This window comes from Raphanus sativus, chromosome 4 (assembly GCF_000801105.2).
Source record: "Raphanus sativus cultivar WK10039 chromosome 4, ASM80110v3, whole genome shotgun sequence".
Classification (NCBI taxonomy): domain Eukaryota; kingdom Viridiplantae; phylum Streptophyta; class Magnoliopsida; order Brassicales; family Brassicaceae; genus Raphanus; species Raphanus sativus.
The window spans coordinates 28,315,457-28,336,759 of record NC_079514.1 but is presented as its reverse complement, the minus strand read 5'-3'; the positions used below and the strand labels follow the sequence as shown (position 1 = coordinate 28,336,759).

Below are 21,303 nucleotides of genomic sequence, written 5' to 3'. Positions count from 1 at the left end.
ATATTAGAGTGCAATGATATAGGCTTTGATTGATTGGCGATTGCATTAAATTTTATGATACCAATATTCGATTGTCAAAGTTGATTTTGTGTTCAACCCAACATTTCCTTATCTTTGTAAGGTAATTATCGAATATCAAACAGGGGAATATTTTTTATTTAATAGTATTAAATATGTAATTACTATGTGTTTTCGAAAATGCAGAGGGCAACCGCCTTGGACCCTAAGGTTTTCGTATACTATATATAGGTATCATATATCTTTCCAATTTATCACACAAAAATTTTATTCAGAAAACCCTTCTCGCGATAAAAGAATGACCGTTTTTGACCAAGTTTCACAACTGAAACTCTACAAGTTGTGGAGAATTAAGGTTATTATAGTTTGTCTATAGAAGCAATATTCTGTTCAGGGTGGTGAGACTATCAAATTGGTTTTGGTTGATTTATAACGTGAGTACAAACTTGGTTTGATTTTATATTTGGAACAAGCGTCTGTTCTTATTAAAGCTTTTAACTATTTCTCTTTGTGTGTATTTTGAACAAGGAAATAAAATCCATGGCAGTGTTAAGAAAAAACAGGTGGCTCAGTTTGATCCATTTCTAAGTGAAGGTGACTCGAAATTTTGATTAATTTTGCAGTTACTCACACATGCGGCTCTTATTGGAAAACCAAGCATGTCTACAAAATTGGATTTCTTGCCACTATGCGGGTGAGAAGCTGTGAGGATTTGCCAATAAAACTAACTGGTTTTTCACCGGCAAACTTCCAAGAGCTCATCGATGATAGTTTAAATACTGACTATCTGGTTGGTAAGTATTTTTATAATCGTGTATCATTACATATTTTGTATCTTAAACTACGTTTACTAAATCCATTGTATATTTATTCTATGTGTTTTGTAGTTGTCATGTCATTGGGCAGATTGTGGAAGTTAGTCATGTGGAGTTCGTGGCTGTTTTCGAGCTTTGTAAATCGTAATGAAGAGAAAGTTTTTTGTTTTCGTTTGGTTACCAATGGTTTTGTTGTTTTCGTTTGGCTTTCACTATCATAGTGCTAATATACGATTATATAATCTGTATGTTCATATTCGAAGTTGAGTTCTGTTTGGGTTTTGAAAAACGTATACAGCTTTACCTTTAGATTTATTTACATTTTCTTTTTACAATAATATGCATCTTTCTTTTTTATTTTTTAAGAATGTTTTTTTTTGTATAATATGCAGATTTTGCATACTATCTGTTATGTTTGGCTTTTATTAATATAAATTTTTCTTACTTAAGATAAATTGCAGAAAATTGTTCATCGAAGACATTCTTTATCCTAAACTCAAATTATTTCACGCACATTCTTAGAAAGAGTAAATTTATTTGTTTGATTGCTAGCTTTTTTTTTTATAATGTAGCAATATGCGACAAGTTGTATTTCATGTCAAGGTATGTAAAAATTATGTAACACACATTATTATTTACGTATTATTTGATCCACGCCTATTTCACCACGCCTATTTCACCCCACGCAAGGCGTGGGTCTTGACCTAGTATAATTTACTTAGCTATGACGTGTGTGCTGGAACCAGGTTCTAAATTTGGGAAAAGTGATTTACTTGGCACTCCGAATTTTGCATATATTTTCACTATTTTTGGTCTAGTCTGTAACCATTACCTAAGATGGTATCACTCTGGGTTGATGTATATGAAACATGTTAACAATCTTTCAAAAAAAAAAACCAAAAAGCATAACTGTTGGTAAACGGGGACTATTATTAACTTTACTGAGCTCAGTAGGAAGTTTTTTTTGATAAAAGCTCAGTAAGAAGTTAAGGCATGTTTTTAATATATTCGCAAGAAATTGGTAACTCGTCTAGTAGATGGGTTCAATAAAAATATTTGTTTGAGGTTGCCAAAAGCGTATCCATGTTGAGAACATAATACGTTTTTAAAACTAAACGATCAAAAATACGGAAACAGATTGTTGCAGGAACACTTTTATTATTTTGAGGAAATTTCAAAAAAGAAAACAGAGTGACTGGAGTAGTTGTCCCACACTATGATAGTGCAGATTCGAGACATGACGTTGGTTCTTTGCAGAAGAGCCACCTTCCCTAACAGGTTTGACATTGCGTTCACACCCATCTCCTGAGACACCTTCATCGAAAACCACGCCATTGATGATTCCTCTGCTGTTAACAGTAACAACATTGTCAACACCGACTCTCGTGCTGGTGTCAGGAAGAGACCAAGTCAGCGCCAACTGAAGGAATTTTTGAATCAGAACCAGGTCCTGGCATGTCATCGCTTGAGTTGTCGTGGCCTTCATGTAAAGACCACAACAGTTAGACATATTATCCATGTATGTCAGACCCAACCAATGAAGTGAAGTTGATGTACAAACCTGATTCTCAAAATTAGGGCGATGGTTGGGATCAAATATGCGCGAGATCATGAAAGGCCAAGTTGTGTCGGTCTTCCTGTCCGGCAGCCTGTGCAACATAAATGTTTGAGTAACTGTACTTAAGAATTTGTTGATGAAACATCACATAATAAACAGGAGAGTGTACAACTGCCACCATGAGTTGTGATTCTGCAGCAGCAGGTACATTTGTGAACTTGCTCGTTTCTGCGTCAAAACAAAAGAACACATCAGAATCAGACTATCCGACATATTCATCTCAACACGGTATCTTTTTCAATAAAAAAAAACAGATATGGGTTAGTAAAGATTAGCAAGAAAATATTTAATGAAAGGGACTGACTTATAATTTTACTCCGGTTGGAAGCTGAGAACATAGAAAATATGTTCTGACACTGTCAAGGAATTAAGAACTGATTGACCATGAACATGAACTATTCGTAACTGCGGAAACATTTCATCATGATAAGGTCACTGCTTTCAGCCCGTGGAGTTTTATTGAGTCGTGCAGGCCGATTGACCCCTGGATCAGAGTTGACTATGAACCAAAAAGTAACATGTTAAAACACTCTCAGACGTATACATATGCAAGAGACGCATCATAAGTACATGAAAATTAGTAACCATCAGAAACCCCTCAAGTCCTGAATGATTTATCACAGGTCTATAATGATAATTTTCAGTATCACTGAGAAACCAAAACAACCTAGAACATTAAAATCTTAGCAACATCAACAAATAAACACTGCGAAAGAAGTAGCATTGTAAGATTGTAGAAAAAGGAGATGGATAATGGATAACGAATCATTTGGACCAAAACAGTTGCAAAAACAGAGATACAATCCTCAAAATACAACATCAAGTAATATAAGAATCAAGAATTGAGAAAAGAAAATTACTCAGTTACCTTTCTTGGCATTGCGAGCTTCCCAGAATCGAAGGAGCCTTGTCACAACCAAGTTCCTACACTGGCCTGCCTTGAGCTCCGAGAATGGAGGTGTTGCTTAGCCATTATCGGATAGTGGTGATAGAGATTTAGATTGATTCGATGACTGTCAAATCCTCTATATATACGAATGCTGGGGAGTGGGAAGAGCGCATTGAATCTGCTTCAATGCGGCAGAATGATGGAAAGCTGTAACGTCATCGGAGGAAACCAAATCGTGTCTTAGGTGAAGAACCAGGCGGCCGAAGAAACCAACGCTCTAATTAGCAGGCTGAGATTAAGTGAGATAAGCCCATTTACTCTGGCCCTATAAATAATAACGCTGGCCCAAAAAGAGAAAGGGTTGCCACGTGGGATTAATTCCCCCCCAAGGAGAAAAAAAGGCAACTTTATTAATTAAGATTCGGTGGGAGGGATTTGTTTCCTAATAATCTCACAATATACTATAGAATATTCTAGGTTTTGACTGAGAAAAATTAAATATATCATAGAAAAAAATATTCGAAGATATAATTGGTTACAACTTGGATTTTATAAAAATTATATTTCTTAAAAAATATAAAATAAAAAATATATTTGTCATTTTAAAGGCAGATAATAAAATTGGTTCAACTATTTGAAAAAATCAATTTGCGGATGCGGATTATGAATATATTATTTGGGGTGGATGCGGGTTGGTAGATTTTGGATTACAGGTATCCGCCGACCCGAAAAATATTTAAAAAATAAAAAGAAAAGTATTTTTTTAAATATGGTAATTCAAAAAAAAAATTAAAATTTTAAAATATATAATTTTTTATATTTTATAATAATTAAATTAAATAATTATTTTTAAAAAATTATAACCCGCTGATAACTGTCAACTTAAATGGGCGGATGCCAGTACAAATTATTTGTTTGCGGGTTGTGCGGGTCATTTTTTTGACCAAAACAAAACTGAAATCAACGGGTTGGCTGGTTCGACCGACAATCCAGCCCTAACATAGCGTATACTGGATCTGCCAAATTAAATGGACGGGTGGCAGTAAAAATTATTTGTTTTCGGGTTGTTCGGATCATATTTTTTGACCAAAACAAAATTGAAATCCGCGGGTTGGCGAGTTTGACCGGCAATCCAGTCTTAACAGAGCGTATACACAAATATGATTACAAATAGAAAAATAAAATTTAATCCCGAAAATCACAAATATGAAAATTAAATTAAAACAAAAAATATATCCGCCCTTTAAAGGGCGGGTCAGAATCTATTAATACTTAAATCACTATGTAATAATTTCTAAAAATTATGTATATTTACCTGTCAATCAAAATATATTTTAATTTGAATATCTAATACCACATATAGGTTAAATATTTTTAAACGTATAATCGTTTAAAGTATATATCAAATAGATTTGAAAAAAATAGATTCATTTAATTTTAAAATTTAATAGGATTATCTATTTAGACCTATGAGAAATATACTGATGTGTTTAGACCTATTTAGATCTATTTAAATAATCAAATCTCATTTATTAAAATATTTTAAAATATTTTGAACTGTATAAAATATGATAAAGAAGCCCGTTGTCAAAACATATTGTTGCATGGATATTAAAGAATATGATTACTTAGCATTAGCTGTTAAAAATATATTAGTCGACCAACTATGAAAATATTAGTCATTTACATATTCGGTCAAAAAGAATATTAGTCATTTATTTCTACATTCGGTCAAAAAGAATTTTGGAATCATAAAGGAGGTTACAAAATATATTAGTAAGTGGTAGTTATATAAGGCAGTTATATTTCTATGCAGTTACCACTTACCACTAAACTCACATATGTGTACGTACATATTCACTTTAGTTTATATACAAATGCAGTTATATATTGTTTTCTGTTTTTTTTTTTTAACTTGGACATAACTAATATCAATTGGTCATGCTAGAGAATTAATAGAATAGATGGGTATTTGGCAGTTAGGATAGAATAAGTTTTACACTTTATTATATATAATTAAACTATTATATATTAACTAACAAATTCTTTTTATTATATTGTCTTATCATAGATGGAGATCTTTTTTAACACTATATATTGTTAGATAATTTAGATGATTAGAGGAAAACAAACCTGCGTGTAACAATTTCTTTTATTGTTTGAATGTCTCGTCTCTATGGTGTGTTCAACATCAATCTTTTTTAGCTTTATCTTTTATGTTAGTCTGAGTTTGTAACATTGTATATCGCCATCTTAATTTTTAGTTTGTGGTTGTTGAATTTATCGGATAATCTGCGACTTTTTTTAACTGTGTGATTTTGAGTTCAACCTCCATTTTGAGAATTAAATGGGATTCCATTTTATATCAGACTCTAACCTTAAAATATGTTGTTAAAATCATAAAAACAAAGTTTTTAATCTATTTGTAGCAGGTACATGTGTCAGTGTCACATCGGATTCCAATGGGTGTAGGGATGACATGTAATCGTAGCTTTGACATTCAAATAAGTTACGACTTAAACTGATAGTCTTGTTACCTTAACCTCGTCGAGTGATATCTTAAAATAAAGCAAAAGCGATTCAGTAGTAGCAACGTGTGGAATGGGAGTCGCTAGCATTAGTTCATTTTGATTGTGCTTATTCTCCATCCAAACATGTTTGAACTATGCATGACTGATCTATGTCTCATCCCTGAATATATCATTATGCCGTATTCATAAATGTTATTGTCATATATACACTTCAATTGTTGTGTGTAGATGTTATAAGCCTTAATATGTGTTGTTACGCAAATAGTCATGTAACCCTGGGACGTAGTGTGCCTCTGTATCTATATAGAGCTTTAACGTGTTCTGTAATTAGTTATTGCTCTCCCATTTAGTTGCATGCATTAGAGTAGTTGGAGACGATCTATATTTTTTAAAAGTAATAGAAAGATATCTAAATTTTTATATATGTTTTATAATATTTAGTTTAGTCTCAGTTAAACTGATATTAATATACATACACTACTTTTTGTTATTCTTAGAAATCTAAGAAATCATAGTTTAACTAATAAGAAAAAAATCATTTTTAATTATGTAATTACTTTACACTTTTCACTGTTAGGCAGGTACACCCAGTTAGTATATGAGGAACGGAACATAAGCACATAACAACAATAATTTGATTATAGTTGCTTATACTCCAGTAAGTGAAGAGCCTTGTGCTCTTGTCACCATATATATACAGGCTAACCTGTAGTAAAGCAAACACAAATCTTATACAGAACATGAGAAACTAAATCATCTTCACATTCCCTACTGAGTGGACCTGCCAACCAGCTTCTATGCTGTTAAGATCATTTCCGGATGAGCAACCGGGAAGCCATATTTGCGAGAAGCTAAACTCGTTCCGTAGCTCTATCTTTGGCTCCCACACATTTATAGTTGCTTTAGCTCCATAGTACTTATCCCCTTCCATATAAGCTACGGTATGAAACAGTTCAAGAAACCAGAAAAAAATAAACAACACAACTCATATAAGGAAACCAACAAAATAAAAAGAACTTTGACTCACCTGGTGACCACCTTGGTTGATGAGATCAGGTTCTGTAGATTTAGGAAACTGGACAGTTATATGCTTCATCTAAAGAAAAATCCGCAAATAAAGTAAAGTAAACATCAGCACTTAGAACATAAAATACAAAGGCCAAATAACATCTAAGTAAGCGTTGTATCTATGTACCTGTATCATGCCCTCTTTGAGGAAATGATGATCAAAAGCTGGTCGCTCTGTGGTAGGAACACAATCAGTTATATCGCCATCTGGGGTCTATTAATCACATCAAAAGTTATAAACTTTCATCAGATAAATCATATCTGTCTTTTTTTTTTTGGAAATCTTGACACAATGTGTACTTTTTGTTCAGTTAGAACAAAATAAACAAAGCCAAAGGTAATAGATATCATCATGGGTAGTGTAGTATGAGAGAGAGAGAAAGCATGAATCTTCAGATTATGATACAAAAGTTAATTGAAACAAAAAAAAACACTCAAAAAGAAGAAGATAATAGATTTTCCCTACTTGAACGCTCTTGACGACAGGTTTATTTAGACTGTTCACATGCTTCTTGACTTCAAACTCCTACTTAGATACGCCGGACCTTGCAGCGTAGGATAGCGAGAAGAAACCACACAGCCATAAAAACAGTAAGAAACCTCTAGCTAGGCTCTGCTAAGATGCATCCATAATATTTTTAATCATCTCCAAATTTGGAAAAACTCTGCTAGCAATTGAAAGATGATCACGTGTTTGCTTACCGGAACTGCTAGGACGACGGGGTTTTCAAATAAGCAATGAGGAGAGATGAATTAGCCATTCTAATCTGCCGAAGTTTTTAGATTATTATGGTTGTGAGGAATGGAATGATGAATTTGACAGAGGTAAATTCAATGAGAACTTTTTTTTTTTGAACCAAAGAGAGTAGAGGATGTATTGAATGAGAACTTTTTTTTTTTTGAAAAAGTTTATTGAATGAGAACTTCTGAAAGGATAAGAAGGAAGACGTAATTAACGACGCAATCGAATATTAATACAGAGATTCTTTAGGACGATTCAACTAACTCATCCTCCTGAAACTCCATTGTTGCTTAAGATGCTCAGAGATTGAAGAGTAAGGTGAATCCTATCGGGCTGTGTTGAAGAAGAGATAGTTTCTCTCTTTCTGGGCTTGGTAATTAACTTTCACAGAACTTGATGGCAATAGAAAATTCCAGTACATGCCCAGGAGGGCCCATTTAGAACGTCAAATAACCGAAGAAAGACTCGTTTGTCTCATGCCACGTGTCATGATTTCATCCCCTACTTATTGACGTGGCGCACACAGAAGGGAAAACAATACTTTATATATATAGATAGATAGATAGATGTATTATATTTTTAAAAATGTCGTTCTATATTTCTAATGCAATTTTTTTATAAAATCTAATTTTACATTTTAAATAACCAATAAATATTTAGTTAGATAGTTTTTATATAAATAATTGTAAAATAAACAATGTTATATTTGTTATAAATATTGTAATGATATCCATATGAAAAGTCCTAGATATACTTGTTCCCCACTCCAAGTTAGACTTTGTCTCTAAACTATTGTATTCATATATAAAGGATCCATTACTCAATGAATAAGACATACCAATTCTTCTCTTCTCTTCTCTCTTATTCTTTACTCAAAACACGTTATCAGCACGAAGCTTTAGCAAGCCAATAGGTATAGATTTTTTTTTTCAGTTTTAGTTTATTTTTATTCTTTTTTCAAATCATGTTTATTATCAATTCATAATTTGTAAGAATGGATTCATACACAGTATAAGCTTAGGAGCTTTAGTCGACAATATTGATCTACCCTTGTTTCAAGAAAAGAAAATCGTTTGATTTAAAAGAGATCTTGTCGATGTTTATAAGCTATTGTCAGTATGTGTTTCTTAAATCATATGTGATGCTTATATATATAAATATATATATATATGTTTTTTTTTAATATCATATGTTAGCATACACGATTTAAATCATATGCACATGTTTATCAGCACGTTTATAATATTATTTACCCCTTTTTGCTACTGCATCTCAAAGTTTGCAGCAGCATATTAATAATATTTTTAATAAGGTTGCTTGTTGCTTAATGATTAGCATGCAATTTTTAGGGCTTACTCATAGTTTAATAATTTACGTATGCATATAATTTAATTCATTTAGTCAAAAACGTTTGATGCTTCTACATGTATGCATATAATCTCAAGTTCTAGGTTATGGTGAATTATTAAATGAATATTTTATGAAGCGCATTGTTCAACTTCATTCATCTTACATATAAGTTAATAGTTCATGTATTTTGTTTCACGGTTGCATATTATTACTTGGGAAAAACGTTAATGCATTAATAATGGAATATTGATATTATCTTAAAAGTTATATACATTTACTTTTTTCCTTATAAGTTTTATACATAAATCTATGCATATATAGTTACTAGGTGATTTTCCCGTGCTCATGCACGGATATAAATATTTATAAAATAAATATAATAATTGATTGCTATTTACTTCTAATTTTAAATTAACTTATATTAATAATATTGTATTAGTTGAATCAGATATATGATTTTAGATATATTATATCTAGTCGATTTTATTGTTTTTACAGTTGATTTAGTTATGATTTGAGGATATTGGATTGCATCTATTTCTCTGAATCTAACTATAATATTTTTACTAGGATAAGATCCGCGCCTTGCGCGGAGTGAATGCGCGGAGTGAAGTTATTATTTTCATTATGTTTTAGAGAATGAAACAATAGTTCGCTTTTATATGGATTACATGTGTTTATACCAGATATCGGTTTGGTTTTGGTTCGGTTTTCGGTATTTCGGTTAGTAAAATATAACTAATATGCTAAATCTATATTTACTTCGTTTCGTTCGATTTATATACCGTTGTTTTCGGTTTATTCGGTTTATGCCTAAAAACATAATTATTTAGTTTGAGATCATATTATATATTATACAAATTTTAGAGTCATGTTGTCAAAAAGTCATTTATTAAAAAAATATTATATATTTAAATAAAAGAATAGAAAACAAAAAGACGCTTCTATAATCTAATAAAATAATCAAATTTAGAATTAATATAAAAGCTCTAAATTTTAGAAATAAGAATAAAAAATTAAACAGAAGTACGAAAGATTTTTTTTCTATTCTTCCATATTTGGTGTTCATCAAATTAATATGTCTTGGATTGAATACAATTATGTTTATTTAAGATAAAAAAATCTGTAAAGAATTGAATTAATTGTTGTTTATCAAATTTATAATATTTATTTAAATTTATTCAATGTTAACATAAAGAGAAAAATCAATAGAACACATTGAAAATAAGAAGCCTCGGATGCAGTGAGTTGTTACTTAATTATAATTCAAGTGATTTACAAATTATAATTATAGTTCAATTTATATAACAAATAGATATTCATGCGTCGTTATAAATATATACATATTTACATGTTTCTACTTTTAATCAGTTTTTGTTCAGTTTAATCAGTTATAAATCAAATCATGTCCAAATCTCATGGTTTTATAAAATCACATTCTGTTTGTATAGTATATACTAAAAAAACCATATTATATATTCTGTCAAAAATACTTGAAGTATAAATAAAATAGTCAAAAGTATGTTTAAAATGATTTTTTTCTATAGATTTTCCAAAAGTACATGTAATATATATTTTGTCTACATTTTGAGATACTTTAAGTATATAACTAGATTTGACCCGCGCTTTCAAAGCGCGGGATTGTATCTTTGAAAATTTATTTTATATGATTAAATTTTTTCTTAAAAGTTTGAGTATGATTAGATTTTTTCGTATATGTGTAGTAGTTGTTTTATATGTTTAGGATGATAATTCTTGAGATATAAAGGTAATAATATATAATCTAATGTTATATATATATATATATATATATATATATATATAGTCGAGACGGTTTTAAAGTGATTGAATATTAATTTTAACTAATAATAGCTATCAATATAATCGATTCCAACTTGTAATTTATATTCTAGAATGACTTATAAGTTTATATTTATTAATTGTACATTTGACATTTTAATATAATATCTAACGAAATGTATAATATTTTGATAAACTCATAATCTGAAATATTGAAATAATTAAAGCAAAGCCCATTACTTAAACATAAATTAATAGATGTTAATGAATGGAATCCCAACAAATTTGAAAATAGAATGGGCCACCAAAAAATAGTTATTTCATTTGTAGCCCAACAAAACTGAACATATATCTTTGGTCTTTTAGACTGTTCGGATTTCAAAAAAAAAAAACAGTAAACGCAAGAAAAAAAAAGACAGAGATCTAGAACGGTCTCTTAATTGAAAATTGAAGCTGTACTACTCAGATTTTGCAAAGACGATATTAGAATCTCGAAATCTTAAGGTATACCATCGTTTACTCATTCGCAATTTTTTTTTCTTCTATCTGTAATAGAAATAGTCATAATTGAGTTATTTGTTGACAAATCCTAACATGCAGGAGAAGAGATATTAGATCTGAAATATTATTAAAGAAACAGACCAACACCATCACTTTTCACCTCTTGGAGATGTCGAACATCTGAAGAAACCAGGAACATAAGGTGAACATTTATGAAGATTCTCCTATATTATTGTCAAAACTTGGTGACTTGTTGAATTTAGCTTAGAAAAGTCATAATATAAGCATACTATAAAGAAAATCGATATCTTCACATACCTGATATGTTGTTACCGTCGCAGATACTTTGAGAGGGACAACACGATAAATCTAAGCCTGAAATAAGCTCAGGCTAAAACATTAGCTCTTTGACCAAATCTGGTATAATCTATTTATATTTATCTTCTTATACGCCTGTTCTGTTTTATTTTAATATGTGTTTTAACTCTTTTATTTGACATATACTGTACAAAATAGTATGCTGAGGAAGGAGATGAGGACAAAACCTTAAAGTACAAAGATAAGCGTTAAAATTTTGTTTATTAAGTTACCTTTTAGCTAAAACTGTATGGTAGTTCTACCTTATATTGAGTTGTCTTATACGATTCATGTGCAGATCTTGCCAGTGGCATCCTTAGTGGCAGAATTCACTTAAAAACCTTAGACACAGACATAAGCAAGGCATTAATAATTTCCAGATAAGTATTGATTTAATTTAGTAAATATATTCATAAAAGATTGTGGGGGGTAGTTGTAGACTATATTGAGTTGTCTTATTAATGTATACAATGCATGTTCAGGTATTGAGGTATCATCGTTTGAGCCATTATTCAGTTGGAAGAGATGAGACAGAAACATAAGCATATAAAATTTACAGATAAGTACTGATTCTATGATGTGAATTAATTCATAGAAGACAAAATCTAGCTGTTTAAGACATATTCTTTAAAATTAAGAACACACTCGAACTTTTAAATAAGACATAAACAACAAAATAAACATATTTCAAAACCATAAATAGGCAGTTACGATTGCTTACATTTTCATCAGCCAGGATGAATTCCATGGCTTCAGCTGATAGTTGAATGTTTTGGATCCAAGAGTGTACCTTCACATGAATTAATTTAGTAGTGTGACGGGGCCTCAAGTCTTCAATGATCACTTTTTCTTTAGAAGCACTCGATGTTTGGATTTGCTTTTGTATAGCCATTGTTTTGTTTGACGGGTATGGGATTGATTAGGAAGAGGTGATTGCTATTTATAATAGGAAGAGGTCGAAGTGAGAGGTTTTTAGGTTTTCCGTGTAACTTGATGCATACTCTAGATCGTATCTCTCGAGATTTGTTGTTTTGATTTTGATATGAGTAATTGTTAATATTAGGAAGGTTCAGTTAACAATTCGAAATCCCAAGATATTATGTGGGTATGGCACAAGCAACATGAGTAGATATTCTTTAAAGCGTGATGTTAGGCAAATTGTATAATCTCGTTACTCTATGTATTGGGTTATATTTAATATAGGTATGAAATAGTGAAGCTTTGCCATAATCTAATTTTTCAATTTTTAGTAGGAAGAAGAAATCATGGAATGAATTAAAGAATATACTTGGAATAGATTTGGCATTCCAATTTAGTTACCTGCTTTTAAATTGATTACGAAAATTAGGGGATGAGTTGAAAAATTATAGTTCAAATAGATATGGTATCCAAACTATATATAAGTTTTTATTGGTTGTTTTAAATATAATTAGATTTGTAAATAAATATTGTTATAAAAATTCAAAATATACCGTAGGTTGTGGTCAAATATATTTTAATATTTTGGTTTGATTAAAATTTTAGACCATTATATATTGCATTCTGTAAAGGAGATAACATATATGTAGGTGTCATGTATAATCTAAACATAATTTAAATAAACTTATTATGAACATTGTTATGAACATTGATTTACATTTCTGTGTATCTATATGTTATATTCATCTTGGTTAGGGTTTTCATTTCAGGTATAGGATTTGACAAAGAAAAAGATGATTTCGATGGGGTTTTCTGTTTGATCATGAAGATGATTGTGATGGGCTGAACATTCATTTCTGTTTGGATTTAAAAAAGCCTGGACTTGCTCGGAAATGGACTTAAAATGATTTGATATGCTTTAAAAACCGAAGACTTCTGATTGGTCTAAATGATTCTGGCGACATTTATTAGACATTTATTAAATTAATGATTAAAAAGGTAATGGCAGAGACTTGTAAATAAAAACAAAAGTAGGGGCAGAATCCTATGAGGGATTCTGCTTTAATAGTATAGATGAATTTTAAAATTTTTAAAATTATTTAAATGGGTTATCCGAACCCAAACCAAACCCGCAAAGATCCAAACCAAAATATTGAAATACCCGAGTAGAGTTGAAATTTTTGAATCCAAAAACCCAAAACCCGAATAAATCCGAACCAAACCCAAATGAGTATTCGAAGCCCACCCCTAAGCCTTTACTATTTTACGTTTAGTGATTAACGAATTAAATACCGAATTAAATACCGAGATAAATGCCGAATTAAATGCAAAATTAAATGCCGAATTAAATGCAATTCATTCTCGAGACGACACGTTAGCATATTTGCTGAGAATCACTGTGGGAACGACACGTAAGCAAGAGTCATTCTCAATGCTTCTCAAATAATATATAGGGGATTCTAAATATATTGAAATTTTGATTAATTTTCTTATTAACATTTAGGTTGGCTGTTGTCTTAAATATGTAATTATATTTTAGGAAGATTATGTATAACTTAAGATATATTGTGCTTAGAATGAAATAAAAACTAAACTAAAGTGTTTGAATAAAAATTATGTAAATAAATATAGCAATAATATTCTGAAGTCTCATGCATATATATAAATTTTACAAAAAAAAACTAAATGTTACAGTTGGTTAATATTTTATTTTCATTTGTTAATGTGTTTTGAGTCATCCTATAATTTATATTTATAAAATAAATTATTATTATTATTATTATAAAATTATATTTTCTTATTATATTTAAATCTATGATTTTAGATATAAGTTGGATTAGCCGAGTAACTCATGTTGTGAGTATATTAACTTACATATATTCTTTTAAATTCAAGCTGAAGTATAATTATTTTTATTATAATTAAGTCAAGTCAAATTAATTTATTTATCGTTTAAATGTGAATGTATTTTCATAATATATATCAAATTAAATATTGATTTTTAAAAATATATTATAAAAAATGATATATAGAAAGTTACTTCTCATAATTTTTTGGAAGCTCGTGAACTCATATCAATATTGATAATAACAAAAATATTTTTATAAATTCTAACTAATTTCATGTCTTCTGCTTATGGTTATATTAAAAAGTTACACAAACATAAAAGCATTGAATTTAAAAGCAAATTTAATATTAAGAAAACATGCAATTTTAATAATGATAAAATATAATATATTTACCTCGTTAAAGTATATAGTGTGATTTTAAAATATTTTATAAATATTTGGTCAAAAGATGTTTATTGTTAACCTTTATTTCTCGTTATATCTCTTAAAAATAAGCAGGAAAAATTGTGATTGCATCTGAGAAATCATATTATATAAGTAAAATATAGTTTTTAGATTTTTTTTTGTTGTAATTGAAAGATATTATAGTAACCAAAATATAGGAAATACAAATAGCATTTCAATAATACTAATTATAAATGATTTTAGTCAATATATCAGTTTCTGTTACTTTGAAAAATATAAAGAAAATATTTTATTAGTATATTTTAAAAATATTTTTAATGCAATATTATTATTTGTGAACTTTCCTTTTTAATGAAATCATATTATTAATACATATATTTTCGTTTTTACATTCACTTTATAGCCTTTATAAATATTTCCTTTTTATTATATATGTTATTTGGAAAAAATTACACAAGAAATTTAAATAAAAATCAATTATAGTATTTAAATATTATATTTTTGATTCATTAAGGGTATCAATGTAATCAACCACCATGAAAATTAATGTGAGCGCGACACGTAGGAAACTGACTTCTCAAATAATATTATAGAGATCGTTTTTATTACCATTTATATATGAAAGTTTCAAATTTAAATTTTGAGCTTAAAAGATCTCTTAAGTTTTAGAGAACAATCCAAAAAAGTATGATCACTAGAATGTGATTATCTAAAGTTCTTTGTGTGTTTTGCATCTAAAAATTACAAGACCTGAAGTCTGTAAATAAAACTCCACTATGTTGGATGTTACATTTAAGAGTAAAATTTCTCGAATTTTAATGATGCAAAGATGAGATACATTTTTCACACAAGTAATGTTGTCCACTCCAGACACATGATTGAGAAATGAGAATTAAGAAGTCCAAAGAAAAGTATGTTGTCTCCTTGAGACTAAGAAAAAATATGAGCTATTGATGTAAGGTCAAGATTAAAAGAGTTTTTTTTTAGAACTAATACTCTCGAAGTTGAGAAAATAAAGAAGGTAATAAAGAAAGAGATATGATTTTTTCGTCTAAAGATGAAAGAAAATTATTGTGAGTACAATACAAGTAGTAAAAAGCTTGTAAAAAGTTCAAGAAGAGGATATATATGAATGCTCCTGAAGAGTACATAATATTATTGCACATAAGAATGCAATTTAAAACCTTATTAGATTATATTCTTATAAGTCTCAAAAGTAAGAATGATCTAAGAAAGAATACATGACTCATGTAGTGTATTCCAAAAATGAGATTGATTCGAGATTGATAAACTTATAGTATTATTATCTCGAGGGGAAGAGTTAAAGAATCTCATATTTTATGATAAGTGAAACATCCAGAAGATTATGTTTATACTAAAAGTTAGATTGATGAATCTTTTTAAAGTAAATCTATGGAATTTTGAGACAAGTTATGTTGAGATACTAAGCAAAGCAATTCACTTCCAAAAATATTTTCAAGGCAATAAACGCATTTTAGAGAAAGTATCTACATCCTCTCATAAGTTGTATTACACAAAGATTAGTGTAATAGAGATAAATATATAGTAAACCAGAAGTTTACAAAGTATTTGGCAAGAACCAGTTAGACCATTTTGGTTCAGTAATGATGTGAAAAGATACATAAAGATTTATGTGAATATATTCATTAAAGAACTAGAAGATTCTTGTGAATGATTTCACAAATATTTTTTGCTCATAAGATAAAATGGAAATACGGTTTTCACCAGCCAAATGAAGTTATGGCATGAATAAAGGAGATGTTGGTGGACTGATCACCCACTATGCATCTTTATAATATTGGTGAATTCACGTCTTAAGTCTTTGACGAATACAACAAATTCACTTGGATAAGTGTTAAATATTTTAAGCAATACTAATTCGCATCAAGCTAAAAAGTAATCATTAATTCTCCCCATCATTGGTATTGGGTCAGAAACCAACCATTTTCATCTAAGAATGTTGGATGTGCCCAGTTGCTCCACCACAAAGCTTTAGTTAAGATGAGTTTTCAAATCATGTTGGTAATATATGTTGAATATGAATCTCCATTGATACTTAAGCATCTAGAGCCATCCCCGAAGGATATAAATAAGGCTCGATATGGATGTTAAAAACTAAATTAGTATTTCCAACATAAGTAGGAGAAAATAAAAAGCTGGAAAAGAAAACAAGTTGAAATGAATTATCATTGATCCTCAGACTAAAGAGAAAGTGAATCAGAAGTTCAAAAGATAATTCTATAGCTTAGTAAATCAGTTGCCAAAAGCAACTAATGACCCTAATATATTGTGACGAAGTCACATATACCAGCTATAAATGCTCTAAATAAGAATTAATGTTCCAGAAGAATAATATCAAACTGCGAGTTACGCCTGAAACGTAGTAGACATATTGGTTCCAAAGATAAAAATCCTCTTATACGAAAAGGAGCATAAATTAATAATGGTCAAGAGGAATAAGAGTTTTGAATAATCTCTAGAAGAGACATTAACTTTACTGAAAGAAAATTCAGGTACCTGAGACAATGAAAAGAGATCTCAATAAGTTATGTCATGTATGAAATAAAATGGAACCCATAAGCAAATCGACGTCGTAGATATTTATGCATGCAAAGTAGCAGTTGATATGATAAATGAAATAAAGTCTATTGAAAAGTGTACACACAGAAATGATTGGTCAAATCATAAAGAAGTAATAGACAAAGATACAAATTCTTGTGAAAGAGAGATGTATTTGGGCTAGTAGTCCATACACTAGTAAGTGTAAAATAAATGGGATAGAAATGTGGTTGCACCAAAGTAAGATCAATATGAAATTGATTGTGAAGAGACATAGTCTCATATGGTAGATGCAACTACTTTCAAGTTTCTTACTAGTCTGGCAATAAAAGAAGAACTTGAACTATACAACCCATTGGAAACTGATAATCCCTAAGATATATAATCCTTGAAGGATTGATGATATCAAAATCATGTTCCCAGGAACTCTAGCTATTCGATCGAAATATGTTTTATGGGATATGTGAAATATTAGAAGTTAATCAGTACATCCATTTGTATTTATCAAGATATTATAAATCAATAGAATCATTGATTTGAATAAAATTCAAACTCTTGAAGAGTTATAACAAATTGTTTGTTTGGAAGAAAGATCTTGAAAAGACTACATTGTTATGTGTTCCAAACTAGACATCTAGAATAAGAGATGTTATCTTAAAAGATTCTTAAATATTTTAAGATGATCATATATATGACTGGTCCTTAAGTACCATAATTAAAACATGCTATGTTTTACATATGATAAGACTGCAATGACTTGCAGCAAAGACCATAGCCGTGGACATGTGTATGACTGAGATCATCACGCCTTAAGTGACATATAAGATGATCACAAAGAAAGACAAAGAGAACCATTAAGGCTAACGCCAAAGACCATACAATCAAATGTCATATCCGGTTCTATTCCAGTCCAATCATCCATGAGAGATGAATAATATGCCAACCCAAAACATGATATGGTTTTGAGGTATCAACTATCATTATGCATAGTTTAAAGATATAGCAAATGGTAAAGATGGTCATGAGACGCCATCAAAGAAAAGTTGGACTGCGATGTTTAAGTAATAAGATTACACTGTAGGACTGCAACGTAAGCACGAACGCTTATGATATTATCAATGGATAAAAGGGAACCATAATGGTCCAAGAAAGTGATCAGAAGAATGGCTGGTCGAATCCAAATGGATATGGCATTGCTAAAGGCTTTACATAAGTACCATTAAGGCTTATGCACATCCGACCAAAAGTACACTGTATTGATATGATTGGCGCCTTGATATGGCAAGCCATACTAAGTCGGATAGTCTTATGGATATGTTTAGACCATAAGGTATTGGAACTAAAGCCATACACGTCCCTTGCCATAAGTTATTTAAGCAAGTTATTATTCTCTTTCATAACTGAAAGATGTAATTTCATATGACAAGAAAGAAAGTCATAATAATAACTTTTATAGTTATGAATGAATAACTCGTATGTACGAGGCGAATTTCCAGAAGACTGTATGTAAGATGTTTGGCTTGAAGTCTAAATAGACCAAAAAATTATTAGCGCTATCAAATGAGAATTGTGGACCAGAAGTCCATAGATCTTGAATACTCTAATAGAAAGAGTTTATTATGATATTCTAATTTCAAAGGAAATTTATTTGATTGGAATGCATATCCTGAAGATATTGCTTTCAGGGGAAGAAATATGAAAATGTGTATGGTAGTACTCTTTTTTCTTATCATGGTTTTTATCCTATAGGTTTTCCCATGAAAAGGTTTTAACAAGGCAATAAAGAACACATAAATAATAGACATCCAAAAGGATTATTATAATTTCAAAGTTAAAGTCTATCATTGATCTAAAGTCTTTGAGATCAAGAAAAGTGAAGTAAAAGATCAGAGCATAGAACGAGTGGCGATGTTCGTGTCATACAAGTTGGTTGAAGTGGAAATTTGGCTGATTTTTCACAAGGCGTTACCCGATGCTACTTTCAAGAAGTTAGTTCACCTGATCAGGTTGCATTATCTCAGAGATCTTGACGAATGTATACATGAGGGGAAGTCATTACGCGCTGGACTCTTTTTCCCTTAGCCATGGTTTTTCCTATTGGGTTTTCATGATAAGTTTTTTAACGAGGCAGCATCTACGGCGTTTTTGAAAGCACTTCGACATATTGGACATCAAAGGGAAGTGTTATAAATATTGTAGTGATGTCCATATAGAAAGTCCTAGATATACTTGTTCCCCATTCAAGTTAGACTTTGTCTCCAAGCTATTGTATTCATATATAAAGGATACATTACTCAATAAATAAAACACACCAATTCCTCTCTTCTCTTCTTTTTTATTCTTTACTCAAAACGACATTTGTATATTTTATCATTTTTAATACACGTAAAATATATCTAAGTGACACTTTTTATGAATTAGAGAGAAAATATATATTTAATATATAAATATCTATACTAGGATGTCTTATCAGAAAATTGTTGCAAACAACTTAAGATATAATTTTCTTCCTCATATTATGTTTTAATATTTAAATATTTTTCAATCAAAATTCGTCACTCAAAACTTGTCAAATCAAAAACTTGTTGCAATCTATTCCCTATATTTTTTTTTCTTTCTCTATTATATATATATATATATATATATCTCTTTTTTTGTGTTCGAAAATGTTCGTGGATAGTAAAATTACTACCGGCAATATCAACAAAGAAACAATTAGTTATTTTTGTTTTTGTAACCTTTAATTTATTATTATTAGTTTGATTTCTTAGGAAAATTGTTTTCTTTGTTTCATTCGTGATAGTTCTAAGTTTTTTTTATTTCATTTTTCTAATCAAATACCGGCTGATCATGTTTTCATGTTTTTAGAGGTAAGGGTTTTACTACAATCCCCTTTAAATTGTTTAATTTTTAATTACTTCAGCTAAACCTAATTAGAAATTGAGTTTTCTTTTTTAACCCAAATACTGTTGGTATTTTAAATATTAAATCCCTTATCTGTTTTTATATTTAAAACCTGCAATAGAGATATTATGTGTATATACAGTATATTGCTTCCTACTTTTAGTTATTATTAGTTTTCTTACACTAGATTTATCAACGGTTTTGTTTTTCAATGTTTATGATTTGGGTGCTATTAAAATATATATAGTAATATAAATATATTTGAGATCACTTTTAACTAGTTTATCAGTAGTATATTTTACTGGTTTTATTTATTTTTAATATAAGTATATGTTTTAATATGACCTTATAAATATTATACTAAAATGAATATTAAATATTATATCTATATATTTTAAATTATTTTTTTTTTAAAATTAGTCAATATTTTTATTATTTCATTATATGGTGAATGGATTTTAGAAATTAAATTTTTATATTTTTGTTTTTAGTCATATTTATATTTTTCTTTTTATAATATCTTATATATTAAATAATAACATTTTATTAAATTGATAAATTTATATATTTAATATATTTTATTTTCGTAACTATAAAATATTTATGTTCAAAAATAAAATCTAATACGTTGGTAAGACGGGTTAACATTAACAAACTATAAAATATGTATAAAAATTAATATGTATTTCATTAAAGTTAATAATATAAAATCTTTGTAACTATTTTAGTGATGATATCTTTTTATTTTAAGTATGATGACATAATGGTTTAAAATTGCAAACTATATAATACATGTCTATAAACTAAAATACAATAATATATTATTTAAAACAAATAAGCATAAAAATATTTGTAAAAGGAAATCCAGCTTTGAATGGTGGATCAGAATTTACCGTAAATTAAATACAAAATAATTTTCAAATATGTTTTCTCATGAATAATTTATTTTGCTAAATA

General features: G+C 29.3%; 1 protein-coding gene and 1 long non-coding RNA gene across 8 annotated transcripts; both read right to left on the bottom strand.

The window, feature by feature from the left end:
• Positions 1 to 1,867: 1,867 nt before the first annotated feature.
• LOC108837568 (uncharacterized) lies at positions 1,868 to 3,627 on the bottom strand. Of its 6 annotated transcripts, none has more exons than XR_008944734.1 (5): positions 3,320 to 3,627; positions 2,756 to 2,950; positions 2,564 to 2,619; positions 2,395 to 2,482; positions 1,868 to 2,313 (listed from the first exon to the last, which is right to left on the bottom strand). XR_008944734.1 is itself a non-coding variant. In XM_057007687.1 (5 exons), exons 3-5 carry the CDS (start codon positions 2,599 to 2,601, stop codon positions 2,008 to 2,010), a joined length of 435 nt encoding a protein of 144 aa, XP_056863667.1. In that variant the 5' UTR covers positions 2,602 to 2,619; positions 2,756 to 2,950; positions 3,320 to 3,627; the 3' UTR covers positions 1,868 to 2,007. The 6 variants fall into 6 exon arrangements, 4 of the variants coding, with proteins under 4 accessions (XP_056863667.1, XP_056863664.1, XP_056863665.1 ...); XR_008944733.1 differs by having other exon boundaries at positions 2,570 to 2,619; XM_057007687.1 differs by having other exon boundaries at positions 2,561 to 2,619.
• Positions 3,628 to 6,380: 2,753 nt separating this feature from the next.
• Positions 6,381 to 8,055, bottom strand: LOC108852255 (uncharacterized). 2 transcript variants are annotated; one of them, XR_008945472.1, is made up of 5 exons: positions 7,642 to 8,055; positions 7,406 to 7,555; positions 7,067 to 7,153; positions 6,899 to 6,967; positions 6,381 to 6,807 (listed from the first exon to the last, which is right to left on the bottom strand). It is a non-coding gene; the product is annotated as an uncharacterized LOC108852255 (long non-coding RNA). The 2 variants fall into 2 exon arrangements; XR_001949466.2 differs by having other exon boundaries at positions 7,406 to 7,552; positions 7,642 to 8,054.
• Positions 8,056 to 21,303: the final 13,248 nt, after the last annotated feature.